Source organism: Pelobates fuscus, chromosome 9, assembly GCF_036172605.1.
Source record: "Pelobates fuscus isolate aPelFus1 chromosome 9, aPelFus1.pri, whole genome shotgun sequence".
NCBI classification, from domain to species: domain Eukaryota; kingdom Metazoa; phylum Chordata; class Amphibia; order Anura; family Pelobatidae; genus Pelobates; species Pelobates fuscus.
In genome coordinates, this window is record NC_086325.1 from 125,902,054 (window position 1) to 125,927,330 (window position 25,277).

The window sequence follows — 25,277 nt, forward strand, 5'->3', positions numbered from 1 at the left end:
GGTCTTTCTAAAGATACCATTATTTTCATCACATCATATAATTTACTATAAATTTTCTTTTTATAAAATATGATAAATAAAAAAACACACTTTGACCTCTAAAATCTGTTACGCATCTACAACCGCCAAAAAATACCCGTTCTAAAAAGTTTCAAAATTTTGTCCTGAGTTTAGAAATACCCAATGTTAAAATGTTCTTAGCTTTTTTTTTTTTGCAAGTTATATGGCTATAACTACAAGTAGGACATTGCTGTTTCAAAACATACATTTTAAAATTTTTAGTGACATTGTAACACTGTTGTCTGTCATAAATCTCTGAATCACACCTCACATGGACATATTTGTTTTAAAGTAGACAACCCAAGATATTCAATATGGGGTATGTCAAGTCTTTAGTAGCCACTTACTCACAAATACTGGCCAAAGTTGGCATTTATATTTGTTTGTGTGTTAAAAATAAAAAAAACGGGGGGCGGAGCCTGGCTTCCAGGCTGCATGGACGTGCTGAAACAGAGCTCCTGAGCATAATGGCAAAGATCGGGGCAAAGACCCCAATAAAACTGCACGCACAGCACCTGGAGGGTGACAGCGTAGTCGGGGAGACCCGGGCAAACCGATTAAAACCAGTCATTAACCTGCTACTTACCGGGAACCGGCACCAGCACCAAGAGGCCTACTCAAGACCCTGTAGGGGAGAGGCGGTTGCTCTCCTCAAGGGCGACCCTGCAGATAGAACCTCCACGCTACTCACCTCCTACCCCTCCCTGGACCAGCGGGGGTCATCCCGGTCCACACTGTGTGTTCGGAGCCACCAGCTACACGAAGACGCAAAACAAAGATAAAGCAGTGCTGGCGCCCACACGGCTCTCCCAAGATGGCGGCCGTCAACAAGCTGCCTGCACTGAATCAGTCAATTATTAGAATAATCTTATATGTACATTCTCTGCACAAGCCATGCTTTCCTCCTTTGTCTCTCCTCTACCTATTTCTCCATGACATGTGCATTATGCCAACATATTAAAAACTAAACGTAAACCTAAACTACTGTACTAGAGATCGTATTAATATTATAAAAATGTGCCTATATAACGAATGCCATGACATGTAATACCAATGTTTACCTATTCTTCTGGATGTCGCTGTTGTGACCCAAAATAAAGAATAAAAAAAAAATACAAAAAACAATTATGAACACTAACTTTGACCAGTGGCTACTAAAAACATACCCCATTTGCAATACCTTGGGTTGTCTTCTTTTGCAAATAATATGCCATCATGGGGTAATTCTCATTCCTGAGCTACCATATGCGGCAACATAACCAATCTGGCAAATTTCAATGTGAAAAAAATGAAAATCAAGCGTTATATTTGACCCTGTAAAATCAAGTACGGTTATACTCAGTAGACTTCACTGAACACAAATATTAGGGTTTTAAAACAGTAAAACGTATCATAACAATATCATCAGTAAAAGTACAGTTTGTGTGTAAAAAAATGCAAAATACATCACTTTCACTGACAATATCATCGCTGTGATACGCTGTTTTGAAACACTAATATTTATGTTTACCGAGTAAAACAGTAACATCCATGTAAAGGTTTTAGGGTGTCTTGAAAGTTACAAGGTTAAATATAGTGCTAACAAATTAAATTCTTTGGACTTTCTGCCTGGGTTGTCAGGCAGGTCCTCCACATTGCAATCAATAAAATTACTTAAAGGGACACTCCAGACATCCAGACCACTTCTGCCCATTGGAGTGGTCTGGGTGCCAACTCCCATTACCTTTAACCCTGCAAGTGTAATTATTGCAGTTTTTTATAACTAGACAGCCACTAGAGGGCACTTCCTGCTTCATAGCACAGAAAACTTGTGCTAGAGCATCGCTGGACGTCCTCACGCTGTGTGAGGACCTACAGCATTGCTCAATTCTCCATAGGAAAGCATTGAAAAGCATTTTTAATGCTTTCCTATGGAGAGCTCTAATGCGCATGCGCGGCATTGCCACGCATTAGGTCTCCTCAGCCGGCGGACGGGATCAGTCTCGCCCACCGGCTGACGTAAGGAAGGGAAGGAGCGACGGCGACCCAAAACCACCGCCGTGGGACATTGGCCGGGGTCTCAGGTAAGTGACTGAAGGGGTTTTCACCCCTTCAGCAACCGGGGATTGGGAGGTGGGAGGGAGAGGGGACCTGCAGTGCCAGCAAAACGGATTGTTTACCTGGCACTGGAGTTTCCCTTTAATTATGTAAAAATAATACATAAATATGCACATAAAACTTAAATATATACACTGAACAAAATTATAAACAACAATTTTGTCTTTGCCCCCATTTTTCATGAGTTTGTCCGCGGTGGCGAAGGAGTTAATACCTTGATATACTACACCATATATTTTTATGTTGTGTTTTACAATTTCATTTTATATGGTAATAGTATTATTTTTTGGTATCTTAATGTGCATATTTTATTGATATTACACTTATACTATTTATTATTCTTTGTGTATGCTTTTTGGTGTTTTGGAGTGACAACATAGTGTGAATAATATGCTGCACTGCATTAGCACTTTTTCACTGTTGCACCTTATTGTGTATTTTCTCTTTCTCGCAGTATCAAATACTTTTATTTTGCTACATTCTCTTGTGGAACTCTATACTGGTCTACAACTTTTGACAATATATGATATCTGTTACTATTCGTATCTACTATTTGTTATATTTTTACATTATTATTTTTGCTTCCATGTTATACTCCTTGGATGAACTGACCTTTTAACGTGTGTGTAAAGGCACCCCCAGGCATGAAAGAGGTTAACAGCAATTTAGGAGATATTCCCCTTCCAGATATACAGGCAGCTACTGTAGACACCAATCCACCGAACCGGAGAAGCATATGAATGCTCTCAAACATACGAATGCTGTAAACAGCCGAATAGGAAAAACCATACGAACAGTTTACACTCCTGGCAATCGATCTGAAACAGCATACAATCCAATTCCCCCAATAACGAGACAACACTTCGTTTTGAGGTTCAAGCAGAATCAGCCAGAGCTGTGGGTTTATTGTTCTTATATACACATTCTTACACATTAGTACCACCCACAAGGGTTTTGTAAAACAACCAATAAACATGTACAATACACTCAGATACTCCCACACAAAATCCTCCCCTCTGCCTGTCATACAATTACCTTACACAATGGGTTAATGTAATTATCACAGGCAGGAAAATACACAGTTTTACACAATATTCATAACTTTAAAAGTATGCATGACATTCACATAAAACTTACATTTTCTGCATACTCCAAATACAAACATACGTCAAAATCATACAAATTGGTCCAGTGGGTCAAAAGTTAGATCAAAGTCCTTTGTGACCAAATGAAGCATGGCTTTTCTACCCAAAACCGGTTCCACAGAGTCTTCTATCCTGGAGATAATTGGGAAGTAATCCAATTATCTCCAAGGACAAAGGCAAAACTCCATTAGCTACATGGTAGCAAAAGACAATAAAATACATATATAACTGTGCAGCTATTGCACAAAACAGGTACATTCAACATATCCCCAGATAGCTTAGATCTGAGCACACATTATTACTGAATGGCGCTCAGCTCATATACATACAGTTCAATTGCCATGGAGCCAAAGTCTTTCACATAGTCTTTCGTTTTACGAATGGGCTTCATGGTTTAGCTATCTAGGGTATCACTGTTCAGATAGGGAAAGTACCGAATGACCCGGCTTTCCTGACTTTGCAGGGGAAAATCAAGCATTTCAACATGGGGCCATAGTCCAGAGGGAGCAGTTGAGCAACCAGGCTCCTCCAATACCCAGTGGCGGGGTTGGTACCGTCACAGTGTGTATTTTAGAATTTCAGTGATCTTTCATTTTTATATACATATGTGCATTTAATTGTTTTTATGAGGTTTAGTGTATTCACACTTAAGTTGTTCTTTTTTTCTCCAATTACCTGTTTGTGTTGAACCAGTGTTTTACTGTTCAATTTAATTTGTTGATTTGCTAGAGGTTTTGTATGGTCGCCTATATTTTCAGAGCAGTATCTATTCCAAGCAAATTGGAAGTTGTCCTGGTGCCTGAGATCTGTATGTGCCATGTGCTGCACATGCAACGTTCAAGTTTAACCCAATTGATGACAGAGGGGTAACTCTACCTCTGACAGCGTCCCTGAAGTGTCATAAGCCAGCCCAGAAATTAATTCAGGTACATAAACAAGCCTACCTGCTACACCACCAAGTCAGTAAGTTTTAACTGGATTCCCTCACTTCCCTCTGTTTATGTGACTGTTCTCCATTTAGACTAGCCTATAGAGGGCTCTACCCTGTTTGGGCAGAGCCCTATTCACCTGGTTATCTATTCTACAGCAATATGGAATATGTTTCTGCTGTATAAAGAATTTTAATTGTAGGGTTCCGGAATGGCTTTTATGCAAATATCCATGCACAGCATGTAATTCATTGGTTGAGAGTGGTCAGTTGATGCTCTCCGTCAATAAATTACAGTGGCATCCAAAAAGCAGCAAATATCCTCGGATCCAAGGTGGTAACCCAGGTGAGAGGGTAAACCGTAACAAAAAATGTGCCTATTTTCAGGGAATAGGGTCAGGGTATCCCTGGTTTACATAACCAATAACTGCAGATTATGATACTTGGAGTAGCCCTTTAACTCCTACATGGCAGAGAATTGAGCAGTTAACAGCAGGGGCATCATCTATACACCAAAGCCACTTAATATAGGTAATCTGTTTTTTGTGCTTAGTGTCCTCTAAGTGGAGCTGATGCCTGGAGTGCCCCTTAAAAGTGGCCCAGAGCTGCTTACCTATGCAGAAAGCTTGCACATGCCTAATTCCATGGTGTAACTCTTCACTGCCACAGATAGAAATCTGGTGTCTACTGTTATAATAGGCTGCTGCTTTGAAACAGCAGTGAAATCTTACAATCAGTAACAGACAAGAAGACTGTATCAATGTACAGTATCATGTAGTCCTAGTTATTCAAATGCAGTCTTGCCATTTTCACAAACAGACCAAATCTTACACCGCACATCAGTCAATCTTGGGGACTTACAGGAAGCCAGTAAACCAAACATAGATGAAGGTCCTGTTTTCTCTTTCCACATAGTAAGATCAAAGACTTTATGCAACTCTTGCCCCATTTAACTAGAGAGAAATACAAAAACACTCTTTGGAGATAGGTGGAATATTACAGCATCTTGGTAACGCACAAGTGTTTCCGCCTATTCAGTGATGCTGAACAGAGGGCAAAATAATTGTGCCAGATAGTTCCACATTTTTCTTCAAACCATTCAAAAACAGTTTGACAGAAAATTGACAGTGACAGAGACCGTGCTCACAGACCAATAGCACGTTTTCGGTGCATTTTTTAAATTTAAAAAATGGATACAGTACAAGTGCAAATGAGGTCTTGTTTCTCTCATTGTGATCTTTCAATTGTGCTACTCACCAATTAAAACAAGTGTTCTCCGTGTAAAAGCTGGAAGAGAAACGACTTCTTCATATGAAATTACATCCAGCTGGTCAAATACTGGAGGAAAAAAAACTGAATTATTACACGTATCTCTGCTGACTGCAAACTGTTAAATACTTGTAAGGGACTTACTGGAGCTGTGTTTTGCCAGGTATTTGTCTTTACACTTCTTTTTTTTACTGAAGGGACTACAGCTCTGAGGTATCCGAGAAACTGATGTAGAGCTTGCAACACGCCTTAAATGGTGAAGAAAACAATTTTATTTAAAAACATTTAAAACTATATGTGAAATATGACATATTTAACAAACTATGATATGGATGGACAGAGAGTGGGCACATAATAAGGCTTAAAAAAACCAAAGCATAGTGTGCACCAGAGATCAAAAAAGGATTGCGACCAAATAAATAAAATCATTAACATAAAACCAAAAACAGTGTACAATAAAAACCAACAATGTCCTTGATTAAATAAAATAAAAGACAATGAAATGGGATACCAAGTATATTAGATTAGTGTACCTTCTATTTGCAAGTTTTGATACGTTATGTCTGGCATTAATTGTGCTTAATACAGACTCTAGTGGGAAGATCTCTTACTACTAAGAAGACATCTCTCCACAAAAGTCTATATTAAGCACAATTAATGGTCTCTGCTAGATCTTTACCAGGCCCAGACTAGCCAATGGGCAAACTGAGGAAATGCCCGGTGGTTCACGATGGCCATAGGCAGAGGCCAACAAGAGGCATCACAGGATCTCCCCTGCCAGTCTTGTTGTGTGCCATGACGGGCAGACGGGGAAATCAAAAACCCACAGGCACTTCACTGCTGCGAAGAGGACCTGGTGACTCTAGTCTGCAACTCCGCCGGGAATAACCATGGTTTTCACGACAACTCTCCGACAGGGGAGCTGCAGGCTAAATTTACTCACCACCGGACCACCAAGGCTTGTAATGTCCCCTGGGCAAAGGTAAAAAGGAAGGGGGGATACACAGCTTTCTTTAATAAAAAAATAAATAAATATATATATATATGTATATTTGGTATGTTCAGTTTTAATCTTCCCCTTTTTTGGTATTTAAGCATCAGGATCAGCTTCCAGGTATGTGCTACGTCAGTTCAGCGTCCTTTTCCCGCAAATGCGCAGACATGAACTAGGGTTGCACCGAAATTTCGGCTGCCGAAATGTTCGGCCGAAAATGGGTCAAATTTGCCAAAATTAAAAAAAACAAAAAGTGCATAGCTTAACAGACATGCTTGCATTAACAATTCAGATGCTTATAAATTACAAGATAGCAATGATAACATGAAAAGCCAAGAATACTGCACTTGGGAAGGGGGGAAGGAGAAAACACTATGGGACAGGGAAGAACACTATGGGATATTGTCTGCCTAACTTTTAGTCCTGCCAGGGACTAATGAAAGTATTTAGAAAACTGGGCAGACTAGATAGGCCAAATGGTTCTTATCTGCGTCACATTCTATGTTTCTATGAGGGGGGAAAAGAACACTATGGGAAAGGCGAGGGGGGAAAGAAAACTATGGGAAAGGGGAGGGGAGAAAAAAAACCACTATGGGACAGGGGAGGGAGGACGACGACACTATGGGATGGGGAGTAGGGAGGAAAGAACACTAAAAAAGAGTGACATTAAGCGGGGGGGCACTAAAAGAGAAAAAAAGAAGGGAAGCTTTTCATTTTAGATTCATTAAAAATCATTTGAGGAGGGGCGGAGCATGGCAGCCGCACGGAGCGGTCGCACACACTGAGAGCTCCGCACAAACGGGCTCCTAAAGGAGAAATAAAAGCAATTCAGTGACCCAAGATGGCGGAAGCCTCGTGCAGCCCACTGCCTCAAACTAAGCGACTGACCCTGCAGGAGAAGCTTGACGCTTTACTCACAAACTTTTGGGCCACAATAGCTGCACGCCAGCACAAGTCTGATGGAGCCAAGCCAGAACTCCCCTTGCCACTTACCAACGGGGCAGACTGTGACTTCTAAGCGAAGCTCCGGAGCAGCATTGCCACTAGGGGTGAAAAAACAGAGGCCACGTACACAAACACGGCGCCGTAGAACCCGCCAGGCCCGACCCAGCAACTTCCCTGCATCACGGCCCCAACTGGGAAAAGCACCTGGGCACAATTTCCCACCATGGGAGACCACAACCCTAAGGGGATGGAAGCAACCACCTACAGGACCTCGAGCAGCGACCAGTGAGCCAATGCACGAGACAATACAGATCTCCCCCTGGAGGACTTATTAGCCGCTGTGATGCCACGCCCAGACAGGGAGTAGGGTGAAGGACCCCCGAGCAGAGAACAGTCTGCCTACCGGATACCGACAACCTGCTAAACCAAGGGACGACCCGACAATAATGGACGCTAGATTAACGCTAAATTAATGTTAGATGTACCTCCTAAGTATCCTAAGCGTTCTCTTTTTTCTATTTGTGGCATGTGCCATGAAGCTAAATGCCATCACATGTTTTACCGTGAGCAGTAACGGGTATGGGAATCCCAGCAACATACACTCAGCAGACACTAGCTTATGTAACTTGTTCAACATACGTCAGGTAGCTACGTACTATCCATACATACCCATTGTACAGCGCTACGGAATTTGTTGGCGCTATATAAATAATAAAATAATAATAATAATAATACTATAATCTTTAGCACAGATTGTATGTAGTTTTAAGATGATCTGTCCTAGCTAAGTGTGAACCCTGAAAAGCACCATTAATATTAATACATATACATGGACAATATCATCTAATGCCTAACTAATGCAACACCATGCTAATAACCGCCCACCTAAGCTGTGTTAGTCTTATAAGCCTGTGTAATACCGCACTAAGCTGGGGAACTGATCTCCTGTTAATTCATGCTATTTCATGCTACTTATATTCTCCTGTTCTAACTAACCCTGCACCTCACTTCTGATAAGCTGAGCAGGAGTAAATATTTAACAAGCGACGTTAAAAAAAAAAAAAAAAAGTGCAACACCCTCCAATGCCTAACTAATGTTAAACCATGAGATGAACTGTTTTTTCTTGCTGTTGTGGCACTGTAAGCATGATATGTATTTTCCGTGAACAAAGAAAATAAAGAATTAAAAAAAAAAAAAAATTATAATTTGAGGAAAAAGGTACTTTTCGGTTTCGGTTTTCGGGCAAGGGCATCCTGAATTTTTGGTTTCGGCCCAGAATTGTAATTTTGGTGCATCCCTAGCAAGAACAGTATTTTAAATGTTGGTTTGCCCATGTGCATTTGGTTTAGCAGCAATGTGTTCAGTTTCGTTTGGGAGCATTAGTGGCTATACAAGCGGGACTGGGGGTATTCGCGACTTAACTTTGAATTAAATATAGTGGTTTTCCGTAGTTTTGCCGCAAAGGCCTAGGGATCTTTGGTATTTGTGGCTTTACGTTTTTGCTTGTGCTGGTCATTTGGTCATAGTGCATGTGCTTTTGTCTGTAACCAGAATACAGTTACATTATAGATGCCTTTATAAAGACACCACACCCCAAAAAGTTTGCTAATCTTCAGTTTGACTCAACAAGAAGACAGTTGCAGTAGAGGCCTGGCAGAGCATCACCAGGGATGAAACCCAGCGTCTGGTGATGTCTATGCGTTCCATACTTCAGGCTGTAATTGACTGCAAAGGATTTGCAACCATGTATTAAAAAATGAAAGTTTGATTTATGACTGTTAATCTGTCCCATTACTTTTGGTCCCTTGAAAAGTGGGAGGCACATATACAAACTGTTGTAACCGTTCACCTGATTTGGATGTAAATACACTCAAATTAAAGCTGACAGTCTGCAGTTAAAGCACATCTTGTTCATTTAATTTCAAATCCATTGTGGTGGTGTATAGAGCCAAAAAGATTGGAATTGTGTCGATGTCCCAAAATTTATGGACCTGACTGTAGCTTCCTCATCTGCAGAAGAAATAAAACCTATTCCTGAATTCCTTGAGCCTTCAGAGGTGGATCATTTGATATCTAGGGTTTGTAAGACATAGAAACATAGAATGTGACGGCAGATAAGAACCATTCGGCCCATCTAGTCTGCCCAATTTTCTAAATACTTTCATTAGTCCCTGGCCTTATCTTATAGTTAGGATAGCCTTATGCCTATCCCATGCATGCTTAAACTCCTTTAACCATAAATCCTTAAGATACTTCTAAAGAGGAACACATCCAGTCTTTATTTCACAGATCTTAGGATATTTCTAATGGTAGGAAAGTAGAAGAACTGGAGGTGAGAGTGGAGTGTGGCCCTTTCGGAGAGAGCAAGAGGAAGGTTTGAGAGATAGAAGTTACTCTGGGAGGCCATACGCAATCCTGAAAAGATGAGGGACTTCTTAAAGTATTGAAGTCTAGGGAAGAGTCTGACAGGGGTAGACTGGCAGTTCCAAAAAGGAAAGAAGCAGCCCATGAGAAGTCTTGCAGGCGTGAATTTGCAGTAAGGGTGCGAGCAGCAGACAGGAGAAGGTCACCAGTAGAGCGGAGAGACCGAGAGGGGGCATTCATATGAATCAGTGAAGAAATGTAAGAGAGGCTAGAGTCGGTTAGGGCTTTATAGGTAAACGTTAGTATTTTAAATTGACACCTGTAGTGTACAGGAAGCCAGTTTAAGGATTGACAGAGGGGTGAGGTGTGAGAGGAGAGACAGGAGAAAAAGATAAGCCTGGCAGTAGCATTCATCACAGATTGTAAGGGGGCATTACGGCTTCTGGGAAGACAAATTAGGAGAAAATTACAGTAATCCATGCGAGAGATTACTAGAGCATGAACAAGCTCCTTGGCAGCATCTTGCTTAAGAAAGGGGTATATGTGGGCAATGTTTTAAATCTGAAATCGACAGGTTTTAGCAACAGACTGGGCATGAGGCGTAAAAGTAAAAGTGAGGCCAGGATTAAAAATTACACCAAGACAGCGAGCTTGAAAAGATGGAGTGAGGGAGGTACCGTCAACCTGCAGGGAGAGTGAAGGAGGAAGATCAGTGTTAAGAGAAGGAAAAATAAGAAACTGCTTTAGAGATATTGAGTTTCAGAAAGCGGGAAGACATCCAATCAGAGATAGAAGAGAGGCAATTAGTGACACGTTGTAAAACAGCAGGGGAGAGGTCGGGGGAGGAGAGGTATATCTGGGTGTTGTTGGCATACAAGTGGTAGAGGAATCCATATGAATGAATGAGTTTGCCAAGAGAAGCAGTAAAGAGAGAACAAAAGGGGACCAAGAACTTTACCTTGAGGGACTCCAACTGAGACTGGACGAGGAGAGGAGGTGTCGTTGGAAAAAAGGACACTGAAGGAGCATTCGGAGTTTTAGGAGGAGAACCAGGAGAGGGCTGTGTCACAGAGACCAAGAGATCGAAGAGTTAGGAGAAGGAGGCCTTGATCAACTTTGTCAAAGGCAGCATAGGGGTCATGAAGAATTAGTATGGAGTAGTGGCCTTTGGATTTAGCTGTGATTAGGTCATTTGTAAATTTAAGAAGAGCAGTCTTAGAAGAGTGGAGGGGTGCGAAAGCCAGATTGAAGAGGATCGAGGAGGGAGCTGGAATTTAGCTCCTAGTCATAGGAGTTGTGATGGACCCTCCGTCAATCGATGCTCCTAGTGCGTACCAAGGACCCGATGCTCCTAGTGCTTACCAAGGACCATCAGCACCGCACCAGACACCATAAGCACTGCCAACCCCACTAGCTGCCGCTTTGGGTTTGCAGTCTCGCCGTCTCCTAACCACCTCCAGGATCCAGTGGGTGAACCTCTCTTCCTTCAGAGAGTGAAGCAGGAACAGCTCTTAGAAGAGCTAGTGATTAGAACCCAGGGGAGTATAGAGTATAGCAATCCCCAGTGTGATTATAGCAGTTCCCTACAACACGAGACGAGGCTGTGAGTTGAGGGTAAGAAGGTATGAAGGTTTATTGAACAGCTTGAGTTTTTATACAGTTCTTCCCCACAAGGTTGATGCCCAGGTGAACTTTGTGGGGCACAGGACAAAGAATTAACAAACCAATAAAAACAGTGTACAGTGTACACAATCCCTCCCCTCTACCTGTGATACAATTAACAAAGACAATGGGCTAACCCAATTAACTCTAAACAGGAAAAACATAATTTTTTATAAACCCCAAAAGTACCCCAAAATACAACATATCCCCACATGCCCTGATAGCCCCGATCTGGGTGAACAACATATCCAAAAATCACCCAGATCGGTTCAGGGGTTCAGGAATTTCCTGGAAGTCTTATTTTTGCCCCACCGTGCACATGGTCCCATGCCCAAAACTGTTCCATACACTCGATGACAAAACACCGCTGGACAATTTAAGATGGCCACCGCCACATGTTTGAATGTGTTCCAGTTAAACGGAGGGCAGAAACAGTACTTTTGAACATGGGTTATCACAGGGCCCATAGTCCCAGGGTTGGAGGCTGGCAAACAGGCCCCTCCAAAAACCAGTGGCGAAGTGGAAGAAAAAGGAAGCAGGGATATGGGACGATAGTTGGAAGGGAAAGATGGGTCTAGCGATGGCTTTTTTAGGATGGGTACGACAGTAGCATGCTTAAGGGGAGCAGGGACAACACCAGATGAAAGAACAGTTTAGGATGTGTGTTAAGGACAAGGGGAGAGAGATCTGATAAGGTGGGAAGGTGTTGGATCAAGTGGACAGGTGGTGGGATGAGAGGAGAGGAGAAGCAAAGCCACCTCCTGTTCTGTAGCTGGGGAAAGGCCTGTAGGGTAGGGAAGGTACAGTCTATGTGTGGTTGCGAAAGGGAGGAGGAAAGGGGGGAGAATTATTTCCTTAACTGTTCAATCTTGTCGGTAAAGTAGCATGCAAGGCTATCTGCTGAAAGGTCAGTTTGAAGGGTGGCTTGAGGTGGGTGAAGGAGAGAGTTGAAGGTATTAAAGAGACATTTGGGATTGCTTGAGCATGAACTAACAAGAGATGAAAAGTAGGATTGTCAAGCAAGGGTGAAGGCTGTGCTATATAAAGACAAAATTAATTTATAATGAAGGAAGTCTGACAAGGTGCGGGCCTTCCTCCAGCAGCGTCTCTGCAGGTAGCGTGTTCACTTAGTCTATGGATATGCCACAGTTGGAGGTGCACCCTTGTTGTGGTGCGTGCTTGGAGCAGGGCTGCAGTGTCTAGGGCAGAGGGAAGGGTACCGCTATATGAGGAGATAGCCAGAGAGGGTTCTATGTCTTCCCCCATAGGTCTGACAAAATGGGCTCAGTAGAGAATAAGGGCCTTTCAAGCCCATTTCCTTCGCCAGTTCACTTCAGGGAATCTTCACCAATTCATTAGAATTCCAACACAGGTCCGTCTTTCTCGGATATGATGGTTGCACAAGAGGTCTATCCAAAGGCTTTCACATAGGAGACATTACATGGAGTGTAGTAACAACAGATGCCAATCAATGGAGATGGGAAGCCCATTATCAAGACAATTTCGCTCAAGGGAAGTGGGACTTTGCACAATACACCCTCCAATCTCCTGTAACTTCGAGCTGTTCTAGAAGCTTTAAACATTTTTTTGCCCCAGCTTCTGGGTAAAAATAAAGACAAACAACGCCACTGTAGTCGCCTAAATCAACCATCAAAGAGAGACGAGAAACTGCAAAATGATGAAAATTATGAAGCATTTAACGTCTTGAGCCCAAAAACACCTGGCCTGGCTGAGAACAGTCCATCTTCCAAAAGTTCATAATTCAGTAGCGGATTTCCTCAGCAGAGTCCAGCTGGATCCAGGACAATGGAGTCTTTCAAGCAAAGTTTTCAGAATGATAGAGAAATGGGGACGAAGTAGACCTGATGGCTACACGCAACAACAGAAAGGTCCCTAATATCATCTCGAAAAGCAACAACACTCAAGCTCTGGGAAAAAGACACCCTGTCCTGCAGCTGGCAATTCAGCCTGGGATATGCATTTTCTCCATTCCCTCTGATATTTCCCATCCTGAGGATATTAGGTTAGAGACTGTATCCATAATCCCCATTGCTCTATTCTGGCCACGAAGACCATGGTTCCCTCTTCTACAGAGCCTTTGCAAAGAACCTCCTTGGCGCTTCTGAGGATCCAAGATCTTCTGTGGCCGGGTCTTGTTCTTAATCCAGACCCAATATCCCTCAACCTGATGACTTGGAGATTGAAGGGAAGGGTTGAAGGACAAAGGCTTTTCCCAAGCAGTAATTAATACTCTTTTAAAGGCAAGGAAATGCTCCACGTCTGCTACATACTACAGAGTCTGGGTATTTTCTGCTTGGCCTTCCTCGAAGAACTTTGATACCTTAAAGCCTTCCACTAAAGATATATCAGGATACCTGCAATCTGGACTTGACAGATGTCTCAGTTGTAATACCTTAAAGGTCAATGTTTCAGTCTTATCGGCCTTCACAAATCATAAATGGGCTAAAAAAGGGACTTTAGCTTCTAGAGCCGCTATTAGCAGGTGGATTGTGTCAGCTATTATTCAGGCATATCAAGTCTCAGGAGTCTCGGTCCCGGAAGAATTTAAAGCCCATTCCACATGGTCTCTTATCCTCTTGGGCAGCAGCTACAAAAATCTCTCCGGAGCCAATTTGTAGAGCAGCCACATGGTCTTCTTTCAACACTTTTATTAGACATTACCAATTGGATGTTAAAGGGGCATTTTGATCAGTTTGGTAAAATTGTCCTTTCGCTTTCCACCCCCTGATTCCAATTTGTGTGTGTTCACATTTGGTTGCGGTGTTAATACTCTTTATTTTGTATTTAATTATTCAGTCTTGTGTTTTTCTTCCCTCCTGTAGTTATTACTTGGTTATTACCCATTGTTGTGCTGCCATTGATATGGCCATGAAAAGGGAAAATGTATTCATATGACCGTAATTTTCTTTTCCTGGTCATATGCCATGGCAGTACAAGGATCCCACCCTAGGATATTGTTGGTAACAAGAATGAGGAGGAAGGGGTGGAGTGGGTATTTATACCATTCTTTTAATTAGTTCCTGTCTAATTATGGATAGTGATGAGCTACCCATTGTTGTGCTGCCATGGCCTATGACTAGGAATATAAAATGATGGTAAGTATGAATACATTTTCCTATATAGTTCAAGTAGAGATTGTAGCCGAATTAGTCAAGTGATGCAGATGTAAAAAAACAGAAAATTTCTTGTAATGTTTTTTTTTTTTTTTTTTATTGGACTAACCCCTGTATCACAACTCAACTTCTATATGTCGTCTTTGCTCAGATATGCTTTAGACTTGAGAAAGGGAGGTTCTCCCGAAAGCTTGTCATTACAAAATTCCATTTGTCCAATAAAAAAAAGGTATTACAAGATACAAATGTTATCTGTTTTTTACATTTTCCTATATGTACACACACACACACACACACACACACACACACAGCATATTGGTATCCTCTGTTTCACTTACATAATGCTGGAAGACACAGACTGCATCCATAGACCGGAATTGTACCGCACAGGCATACAAACTTGGATGGTATTACATTTTAGTCTTGTAGAAAAGCATGCTTCTTTAAGCCTTCTTTAAAGTAATTCTTACTATAAACGTAGGCAACCCATATAAACGTGATCTATGGGCATTTTTATGCAATTTACCAAATACTAATATTAGTGAACTTACCATTCTTGCAGTTCTGGAGAAGGGATAAGCCCTGCTGACTCTGTCCCTTGAGCACGACCCTGCCACCAATTTGGATCATCTTTATTTATGATCTGAAGTATTTCTCCAGTGTGGAAACGCAAACCAGCCTCACGACAAGGGATCAGAGGGTCAGACAATGGATCATAGTCAAAAAGGGCTCGCATGTACATCTAAAGAAATTAAATTTAAATTGTTACATGGTAAATAAAAAAAAAAGCCTTATTTGTTTCATGTAGCTAAAAGTGAAATTTCTTAGAAAAATAAATTGAGAGGAAACTAGAGTACTTCTTGAACCTGGATTGCAGCCTTTTGCAACATTTGCTTTAATACAAGAATGTTTGCAGTTTGGAAGGTAAACTGCCTGTCTAGGGTATATTTCACCACCATTTTACACACTGATCAGCCACAACAATAAAGCCATGAATAACATTGATTTTATTGTTACAATGGCACCTGTCAAGGAGTGGTGTATATTAGGCTACAAGCTAACAGTCAGTTCTAGAATTTCATGTGTTGGAAGTAGGAAAAATTTGCCAAATAGCGATGGCTAGAACTGGGTCACAGCATCTCCAAAAACAGCAAGGCTTGTGGGTTGTTCCCAGTATGCAGTAGTTAGTATCTAACAAAAGTGTTGCCCTGAAGGACAACCATTAAACAGGTATCAGGTTCATGGGTGCCCAAGGCTCATTCATATACATGGGTAGCTAAGGCTAGCCCGTCTGGTATGATCACACGGAAGAGCTACTGTAGCTCTAATTCCTGAAAAACTATAGGCACCCAGACCACTTCAGCTCAATGAAGTGGTCTGAGTGCCAGGTTCCTCTAGTTTTAACCCTGCAGTTGTAAATATGGCAGCTATGTTTACATTGAGGGTTAATTCAGCCTCTAGTGGCTGTCTCCCTGACAGCGGTTACTGCAATAAAGTACACATTTGTATTCAGTGATGTCTCACTAGTAAAACAGTACCCCCCCTTGTACAAGTTTTATGGCATTTTGGAAAGTTACAGGGTGAAATATAGCACGTCACATGGAACTTTTATAAAGATGGAAAAGGATATAAAAAGATATCCAAAGCCTTGAAAATATCAGTCAGTACTGTTCAACCACTTATTAAGAAGTGGAAAATTCAGAGATCTCTGGATACAAAGCCAAGGTCAGGTAGGCCAAGAAAGATTTCAGCCACAACTGCCAGAAGAATTGTTTAGGATACAACGAAAACCACACTGGTAACCTCAGGAGAAATACAGGCTGCTCTGCTGTGGTTGTTTCAAGAAGCACAATACGACGATACTTAAACAAAAATTAGCTGCATGGTAGAGTTGCCAGAAAGAAGCCTTTACTGCGCCAATGCCACAGATACGCCCGGTTACAATATGCCCGACAACACCTCACAGCTTTTGGCACACAGTAATTTGGAGTGGAAAGACTAAAATAGAGCTTTCTGGTCACAACCATAAGCACCATGTTTAGAGAGGGCTCAACAAAGGCCTATATTGAAAAAAAAATACAATCCACACTAAAAAGCATGGTGGTGGCTCACTGATGTTTTATAACTGTATGAGCTCTAAAAGGCACGGGGAATCTTGTGAAAATTGATGGAAATAAGTGAACCCAATTGATATGTGTACATATTGGGGCATATTTTTACACTAGAGCAGGTCACATGCTCTGGAAAGTGTAAGTACAATACTATTTATTATCTATTATATTATTGGTACTTTCTTCACCATATTGCTGCTATCTTTCTTTTATACCAACTACGCACATTGCACCCTGAGAACATCTGTGGTAACTACTACAAATCCAAAGACGGGGATTGTACCGTCCAAGCGCTTCACAGCAAAGCTCTGTTATAGCTCATCTCCATGTGAGTGGACTGTACATAGTTACTAACTACCTACTTTTAAGATAAAATTTACTATATTGCACTATTATTTTTTATCTTAATTTCTTTTTTGAGGTTACGATTAATTGGAATATCCAAAGATACATGTATGTATTTTTTGCATATATAAATTAATAGGCGCGGTATACGCCCTCTTTCTTTCTCAGTTGGGGATGTTGATTGGGATATTGAAATCCCCAAGTACAAGGGAAAGAGTGCTAGAGTAGAGGAAGTGAGGTAGCCAGAAAAGTGCTCAATGAATAGCCTAGGATGAAGATGGGGGTAGGTAGATTATAGCAATTCTTAAAGGAGTGGGTTTAAAAAGGCAGACAGTGTGGACTTCGAAGGAAGTAAAGGATAGGGCATGGGCGGGGGAGATTAGTATCAGACTTTCTTTCAGCAGTAATGTGGCTGGAAAGTTTGGAAATCAGGCTGTCGAAGAAACATATGTGAGGGTCAGATAGGCCTGCAAAAAAGCTGAGGGAGGGGGGAAATTAAAAAAAACAAAAACACTCGGGTACTCCACAGATGTGGACAGAATAGTAAAAAACTAAAAGTTAGCATTTAGTAATAAAAAACAAAACAAAAAAAACAGAGTAAGGAAGATAGACATATCTATAAGATTATGTAGAAAAAGGCTAAGCAAGTTATAAGAGCTTCCAAATCACACACAGAAGAGAAAATAGCACAGTCAGTAAAAAAGGGGACAAAACATTTTTTAGATACATAAAGGAGAAAAGGAAAGTAAAACAAGGATTAGTTAGATTAAAAACAAAAGAAGGAAGATATGTAGAAGAGGATAAGCGTCTAGCTGACTGCCTTAATGAACATTTTTGTTCAGTATTTACAGATGAAAATGAAGGGAAGGGGCCTCAGTAAAGAAAAATGACAAATGAGTAATTTGTTACATGTGAGTTTACAGAGGAAGAGGTTCTATTTCAATTGTCAGATGTAAAGACAAATACGTCAATGGGACCTGATGGAATACACCCAAAATTATTAAAAGAGCTTAGTGGCGTACAAGCAAAACCATCAACAGATTTAGAACCTTGTTTAGTGCTCCTAGTGATTCCCTTGTGATTTCCTGTGTTTGACTTGTGATTTATGTGAGTAGTCCCAGAAGATTGGACGTTAGCGAATGTTGTGCCCATTCACAAGAAAGGTAGTAGGGAGGAGTCGGGCAACTATAGGCCAGTAAGCCTTACTTCTGTAGTGGGGAAAGTAATGAAACCATGTTAAAGGTTAGGATTGTTGAACACCTAAAAACACATGGATTTCAAGATCAGAGACAACATGGGTTTACTTTATGCCAAACTAATCTTATTGATTTTTTTTATTGGATAACTAAAATAATAGATCAGGGTGGTGCAGTAGACATTGCTTACCTAGATTTCAGTAAGGCTTTTGACACTGTTGCACATAGAAGGCTTATCAATAAATTGCAATCTTTAAGTTTGGATTCCAATATTGTTAAATGGGTAAGGCAGTGGCTTAGTGACAGGCAACAGAGGGTTGTAGTCAATGGAGTATATTCGAAGCATGGGCGTGTCACCAGTGGGGTACCTCAGGGATCTGTACTTGGACCCATTCTCCTTAATGTTTTTATTAGTGATATTACAGAAGGTCTTGATGGCAAGGTATGTCTTTTTGCTGATGATACTAAGATATGTAACAGGGTTGATGTTTCAGGAGGGGTAAGCCAAATGGCAAATGATTTAGGTAAACTAGAAAAATGGTCAGAGTTGTGGCAACTGACATTTAATGTGGATACATGCAAGATAATGCATCTTGGATGTAAAAACCCAAGAGCAGAGTACAGAATATTTGATAGAGTCCTAAGCTAAACATCTGAGGAAAGGGATTTAGGTGTGATTATTTCTGATGACTTAAAAGGTAGGCAGACAATGTAATAGAGCAGCAGGAAATACTACTAGCAGAATGCTTAGTTGTATAGGGAGAAGTATTAGCAGCAGAAAGAGGGAAGTGATAATCCCACTGTACAGAACACTCACTTGGAGAATTGTATGCAGTACTGGAGACCGTATCTATAGAACGATATTGATACTTTAGAGAGAGTTCAGAGAAGGGTTACTAAACTGGTTCATGGATTGCAGCATAAAACTTACCAGGAAAGGTTAAAGGATCTTAACATGTATAGCTTGGAGGAAAGACGAGACAGGGGGGATATGATAGAAACATTTAAATACATAAAGGGAATCAACACAGTAAAGGAGGAGACTATATTTAAAAGAAGAAAAACTACCACAACAAGAGGGGCAAAGGTTTAAAAATAATATCAGGGAGGGCGTGGCTTGACCGGGAACCAAGCTGGACGTGTTTGTCTAGCGCTCCTCACCGACCCCTATACCAAAAGCTAACTGCAGCCATCCCATCAGCGATATACCCACGCCACTTCGCTGACCAACGACAATGGACAAACGAACACCCAGAAAGCAGCCCCAAAAACTCACCGAGACTCCGGCCACGGTGAAAGATCTATTCGCGGCCTCCCGCCATTCCCGCCAGGATTCCCAAGATGGCACCGAGCACAGCCTGAGGGCTCCTACCCCACTGACGGACGAGGAACAACCCCAGATGAGGCACATGAAACGGCACACATACTGGCCGAAATGGCGGCAATGAAGTCCTTCCTGGCGCGAGAAATTGAGCAGAGCTCCAAGGCGGTAATGGCGGAGATACTCTCTTTGGGGGCGCGGACCTCGGAGTTAGAACAACGCGTTGAGGCCACAGTAGCGGCACATAATTCGGCCACTGGCCACACCAATGCACTCACCACACGCCTGGAAGCATCAGAGGCCGCCCTGGAAGATCTGGCGAATCGCTCACGCCGCAATAATGTACGCATCAGGGGCCTTCCTGAACGGGCAGATGAGGGCCCACTTGCATCCACGGTGCTTACCCTTCTCCGGCCCCTCCTCCCAGACATCCCGGACGAGCGCTGGCATATTGACAGGGCGCACAGAGCCCTGCGCACCAGAAGGGAAGACAACACGTGGCCTAGAGATATTATAGTACGCTTCCTTCACTACCAGACGAAGGAGGCCGTACTCAAGAAGGCAAGAGACAAACCAATCACCCATAACAACGCGGCGATCTCCCTTTTCCAGGATCTAGCTCCCATTACACTCCAACGCAGACGTGAGTGGCGACCAGTCACAGACCTGCTAAGCAGTGAAATATGCGTGGGGTCACCCTTTCAAGTTAATGGTTTTCAAGCAGGGTAGGCCATACATCCTCCTGCCAGGAGCAAATCCAGCGCCGTTCCTTCGGGACCTGGGCATAGCACCCCCCAATAACCTCAGCCTTCCTACAGCTACACTCCCAGCACTCCGACCCCTACCACGGGATTGGTACCTGGCCGCGGAGTAGGGCGCACCACCACCGCCATCACTGTTGGATTCGCCCGTTGCCTACACCATCTTGCCACCTCCCATCCCGAACCAGCGGAGACCCACGGCACACGACGGCGGATGTTAAGAAGAAGACTCTTCACACTAAGACGCTTATCGAGGCCCGCCACAGAGCCACGCAGGGACCATCTGCAGTCCTCCTACCACCCATTCTTCGCAGCGGAATTGCTCACACAGTAACTGAAAAGGACGAACCCACACTCATCTGCCTGCGTTAAGCGGGACCTCCCTACCGAACAGCTGGAGCTGACCATTGAGCGCTGCTCAGCAGCTGACTATGCCTGGACTGATACAGAACCATCCCACGAAAAACTTCCAGCACGACCATCATTGCCTCCTGCCAAGTGAACTGTAATGTATATCGAGCACACACAAACGAGACACATAGCTTACAGGTAGCACACACCCCACATAGCCTCACACAGGCACCTATTCACCGCAAATACAGACAGGGAGTACTACAGAGAGGTTGGACAGTCAGTACCGCACACATACCCGGGAACGGTAAACACAAGACCTCTCCTAAACAAGATCCAAAAAAAAAAAATGTTCCATTAAAAATGAAAATGAGGGGGGCGGGGCCTGACAGCCAAGATGGCCAGCCGCACAATTTGAGAGCTCCAGCAACCTCGGACGAAAACGTGAAAATACCGACTGACACTATAATATAAACGGCGCCCGGTGACCGGGAACAGTCACAGAACAGCAGTGGGAACACAATGATACCACCCCGGCACCGACACAACGCGGACAAGCCTCACACGACCATGCGGCCTAAACCGGAGCAAAGCCTGCAGCCTGAAGATGGCGGCCGATATACCGGCCAGGGGCTCACTCCTAAACGGGAACCAGCCCTGCCACCCCCCCTATGGACCGGCGGGGGACATCCCGGTCCTCGCTGGGGACGACTACCCCCACAATCATACCTGCACAAGCGACCCAGTCGTCAAACGGACGAAGACTGCAGGATCCAGCTAAAGTGGCGGAGCGGACGCGACCTAGGGCCAAGCACCCATGCATCGCACCAAAGCACACAGGGGACTTTCTAAACTTGATATGCTCCTACCTATGGGCAAAGTTCAAAGCCAGAAGGCAGCCTCATCGGATGGCAATGAGAGAGATGGTGGCGTGGATCCGCCCGGCCACGCGACGCACCCTGCAATGGCATCCCCCTCGCAAACACAGAGCGACATCCAAAACCAAGCGGCACCAAAGCTCACGTAAGAGGCGGGAAACAAAGCCGGATCCCTCGATTGCCACAATCCATCGTCTCGGGCCCTGAGACAAGCTCGGATATACACCTCGCACAGCGGTCCCAGAAACAGAGGACTGGCACAGCACAAGCCTGCACGCTACCATTCACAAAGCCCACGACAACGCAAACCAAAAAGCAGCGAGACAACACCAAGGGAGACGAAACCGGCGGAGAGCCCCTTCACGACCCACTGGGGAAAAGCGGGGACCCCCGTGTGTGCTCGGGACCCAGAAGAACTGCCCGACAGAGCGCCAGCGCTTCCCAGTGTCAGGGATCGGCTGAACTTTAACCGAACTTACCCGTTCATGCCAGAGTTTTGCAAACAGATATGTACTTTTACCTATGGTCTTCCCTGATTCATAACATGCTCAGAAGCCCTTGCTAGAAATTTTTTATTTGATTTTTCTGTCCCTCTGCAGAATGTTTATCTATGTTTGTCCATGTATAACTGATCAGGCAAGCAACAACACTGCAAAATGTATCTTGCTAGTTAAAACTCTATACCAGCATAAGTACCTATCGATGGGAGCTAGGCCTGATTAAATAGCCTGCATACTGGCCTATTTAACTACTTATAACAATCTCACTGAAGCCTAACGACTTCTTAACTACAAATCTTAGCATACTTAATACTCACTACGAGTGTCCTATTCATTACCTTACTAGTAGCAGTTACTCTGCTATAACCACGCCAGATGAACAGCTAGTAAATGCCTGTGAATCTTAAAAGGTCTCCGGGACCCACTGTTTAGCAATGTCTGACAATCCTGATTCATAACGTAACCTATTTTTACCTTGTTTCAAGCGTTGAACATTCCTATAAGCTACAGCGCATGCAGTTGACCCCTCATGTTAATATATTAAAAATGTGCAAAGTACCTAAATACCCCAATGTTATTACTGTCATTAAAACGTGTGTGGAATGCCGTCGGGGTACCACACACTCACTGATATACCTTCATGCACTACAAAAATAAAGAATTAAAAAAAAAAAAAAATGAAATAAAAAACGAGCTACATGAAATACTGCACCCATCAGAGCTCCGCCTGCAACACTAGACCTACCCAGAGCATACAGGAGAAAAAACGGCGCAGCAGCCGACACCCACACCCCAATAGACCCCACAACCAATACAGAGACACCCACACAGTACTCTAGCCTACGCCGAACCAGACAAGAACCGAGTCCACCATAACAAGACGGGCTACACCTACGCCCACTAGGCCACTGCTTAAGCAAGGCCTTATACTACCTGATAATGTAACACTGTAGACCAGATTCAGGGATAGGAGGGAAGCTAAACACATTACGCAAACAACCTGATATGGCATTAGAGAAACTGTTGATAATGTATTCCTGTATGTATATGTGTTATATGCAATACGATGTGTGAATTGATAACCGTGGATGAAGCTCAGCAACTTCTCCCTCCCCACGCACCCCCAACACCCCACCCCGCACGACAACCCACAGGCAGGGTCCACTCTCAGTGAAAAGTCGACTTCACAGACAGAAACAGACTGGAATGGAGGGAGCACAGGATGGGCCGGACGTGAAGGCGAATGGCTTAAGCTCCACACCCCTCTTCACCCTTCGGTGCCCCGCTGGCGCATAATACAGCCTATCGGGTCAACAGAAAATAATATCCCCCCAGTAAGAAATCATAAAGGGCAAGACTCATCTTATCTGCCCACAGATACCAACACCTATACATAGCAATGGGAGTCCAACAGGGCAGAACGTCCCTCTCCACCCTCCCCCCCCTTACCTCGTAGTATGCACCAGGATGCTAAGAAAAGGCACGACTAAGAGGACCCCACACCCCATGAACAAATGACCATAGCGGCTTAGAACACTAGCACTGGCGACAGGAAAGGCAACCAACACATGTGACTTGTTTCAGTTGAAAGCAGCAATTGACACACAAAAGTTTAATGGTATAGGGGCCGCCCCCAGAGATTTGGTTCAATACCTAGATCCCCCCGATGGGAGACAACCAGACGGAGGCTAAGGCCCAAGTACCCCCCCACGGTCTGGCAAGGCATAAGACCAGACAGGCACATTTGTACCTTCCCCACACCCCACATCCCCATTCCCCCTCCCCTATTCTACTACCTACACCGCTACAAAACTATCCAAACCCCATTACCCACGTAACTCAGTCACGAACTAATGCTAAGACTCCATCCCGCAGAGAGACACACCCACGCCGGAAGCTGGGGGAGCAGAGGTGGGAGAGGGCTGAGCCCCGCGACACACCCCGACACCCCAACCCCATAGGAGACACTTTAAGCCAGATAACATGGCTATGAAAATATCCTCACTCAATGTTAGGGGCCTCAATGCCCCACGCAAGAGGTGAATGCTCTTCCGAGAGCTGAAACGACTAAACCCGTATTAACCGATCCGGACGGCAGATATATCATAGCGACAGGCCAAATCTACTCACAAAACATACATTTGATCAACATTTACGCCCCTAACAACCCCTCCCCACAGTTATGAAACCAACTGTCAGACTCAGTCCTAGCCTTGCCTAATGGAGCTATCATACTTGGGGTGGACCTAAATGCAACTCCCTCCCCAGCAGTTGACAGAAGCTCACGACCGGGTCAAGTTAGATCCCACGGCATGGGCGCCCAGGATAAACAATTACATAATTTTATTCGCACAACGGGTCTCACAGACGCGTGGAGAGCCCAACACCCTAGCCAAAAAGACTACACCTACTATCTCCCCCCCCCCATGACACCTATTCCCGCATCGACATCTTTCTGACTAACCAAATAGGATTCACGAAAACCCAGAAAACAGAAATAGGTTCAATAGCCTGGTCCGACCACGCGGACATTGCAATCTAGTTAGATGGCCTATATCACCCCACCCCATGGACATGGAGGCTCAATACCTCCCTACTAAACGACCCACTCGTTGTTGCAGATATACAAAAACAACTACATACATACTTTACAGAAAACCTGACACCAGATGTACCGATGACAGTAGTATGGGCAGCCCACAAAGCAGTAATTCGCGGCCACCTCATTAAAATAGCGACACATAAGAAGAAAATCAAAACCCAAAAACTCAACCAACTGTTAAACACCCTCCGCTCAGCGGAACAGCGCCACAAAACAGACGCAAACCCACAAACACTACAACACCTACAAGACTCCCGCCTATCCCTCAGGCAACTGCTACTGGACGACACAGCACGTGCACTGACATGGACTAAACGGACATACTATGACAAATCAAATAAAATGGACACTTTGCTGGCCCGCACCTTACGCCCCAGAACACAACGCCCCCACATCACATCCATACGAGGCCCAGACGCCTCCCTGAAGTCCACACCGACAGAGATAGCACAGGTCTTCACCTCCTATGAAAATCTATACAACCACACCCCCCTAGGCGACACGCCGCATGCGACCACATGCCAGAAAGCATCAGAATTCCTAACGCACCTTAACCTCCCCAAACTTCACACTGCAGCCATAGAAGAACTCTCCGCCCCAATTAACAAGGACG

The 25,277-nt window shown here is 43.7% G+C and overlaps 1 protein-coding gene across 2 annotated transcripts in view; it reads right to left on the reverse strand.

The window, feature by feature from the left end:
• MPP1 (MAGUK p55 scaffold protein 1) overlaps positions 1-25,277 on the reverse strand; it is a 188,140-nt gene that overhangs the window by 51,808 nt on the left and 111,055 nt on the right. For both annotated transcript variants that reach the window (XM_063432380.1, XM_063432379.1), the window contains 3 exons: positions 15,151-15,341; positions 5,644-5,747; positions 5,488-5,568 (listed from right to left, as the gene is read on the reverse strand). In XM_063432380.1, the coding sequence (XP_063288450.1) occupies positions 5,488-5,568; positions 5,644-5,747; positions 15,151-15,341 (376 nt within the window). The remainder of the gene's footprint in view (positions 1-5,487; positions 5,569-5,643; positions 5,748-15,150; positions 15,342-25,277) is intronic.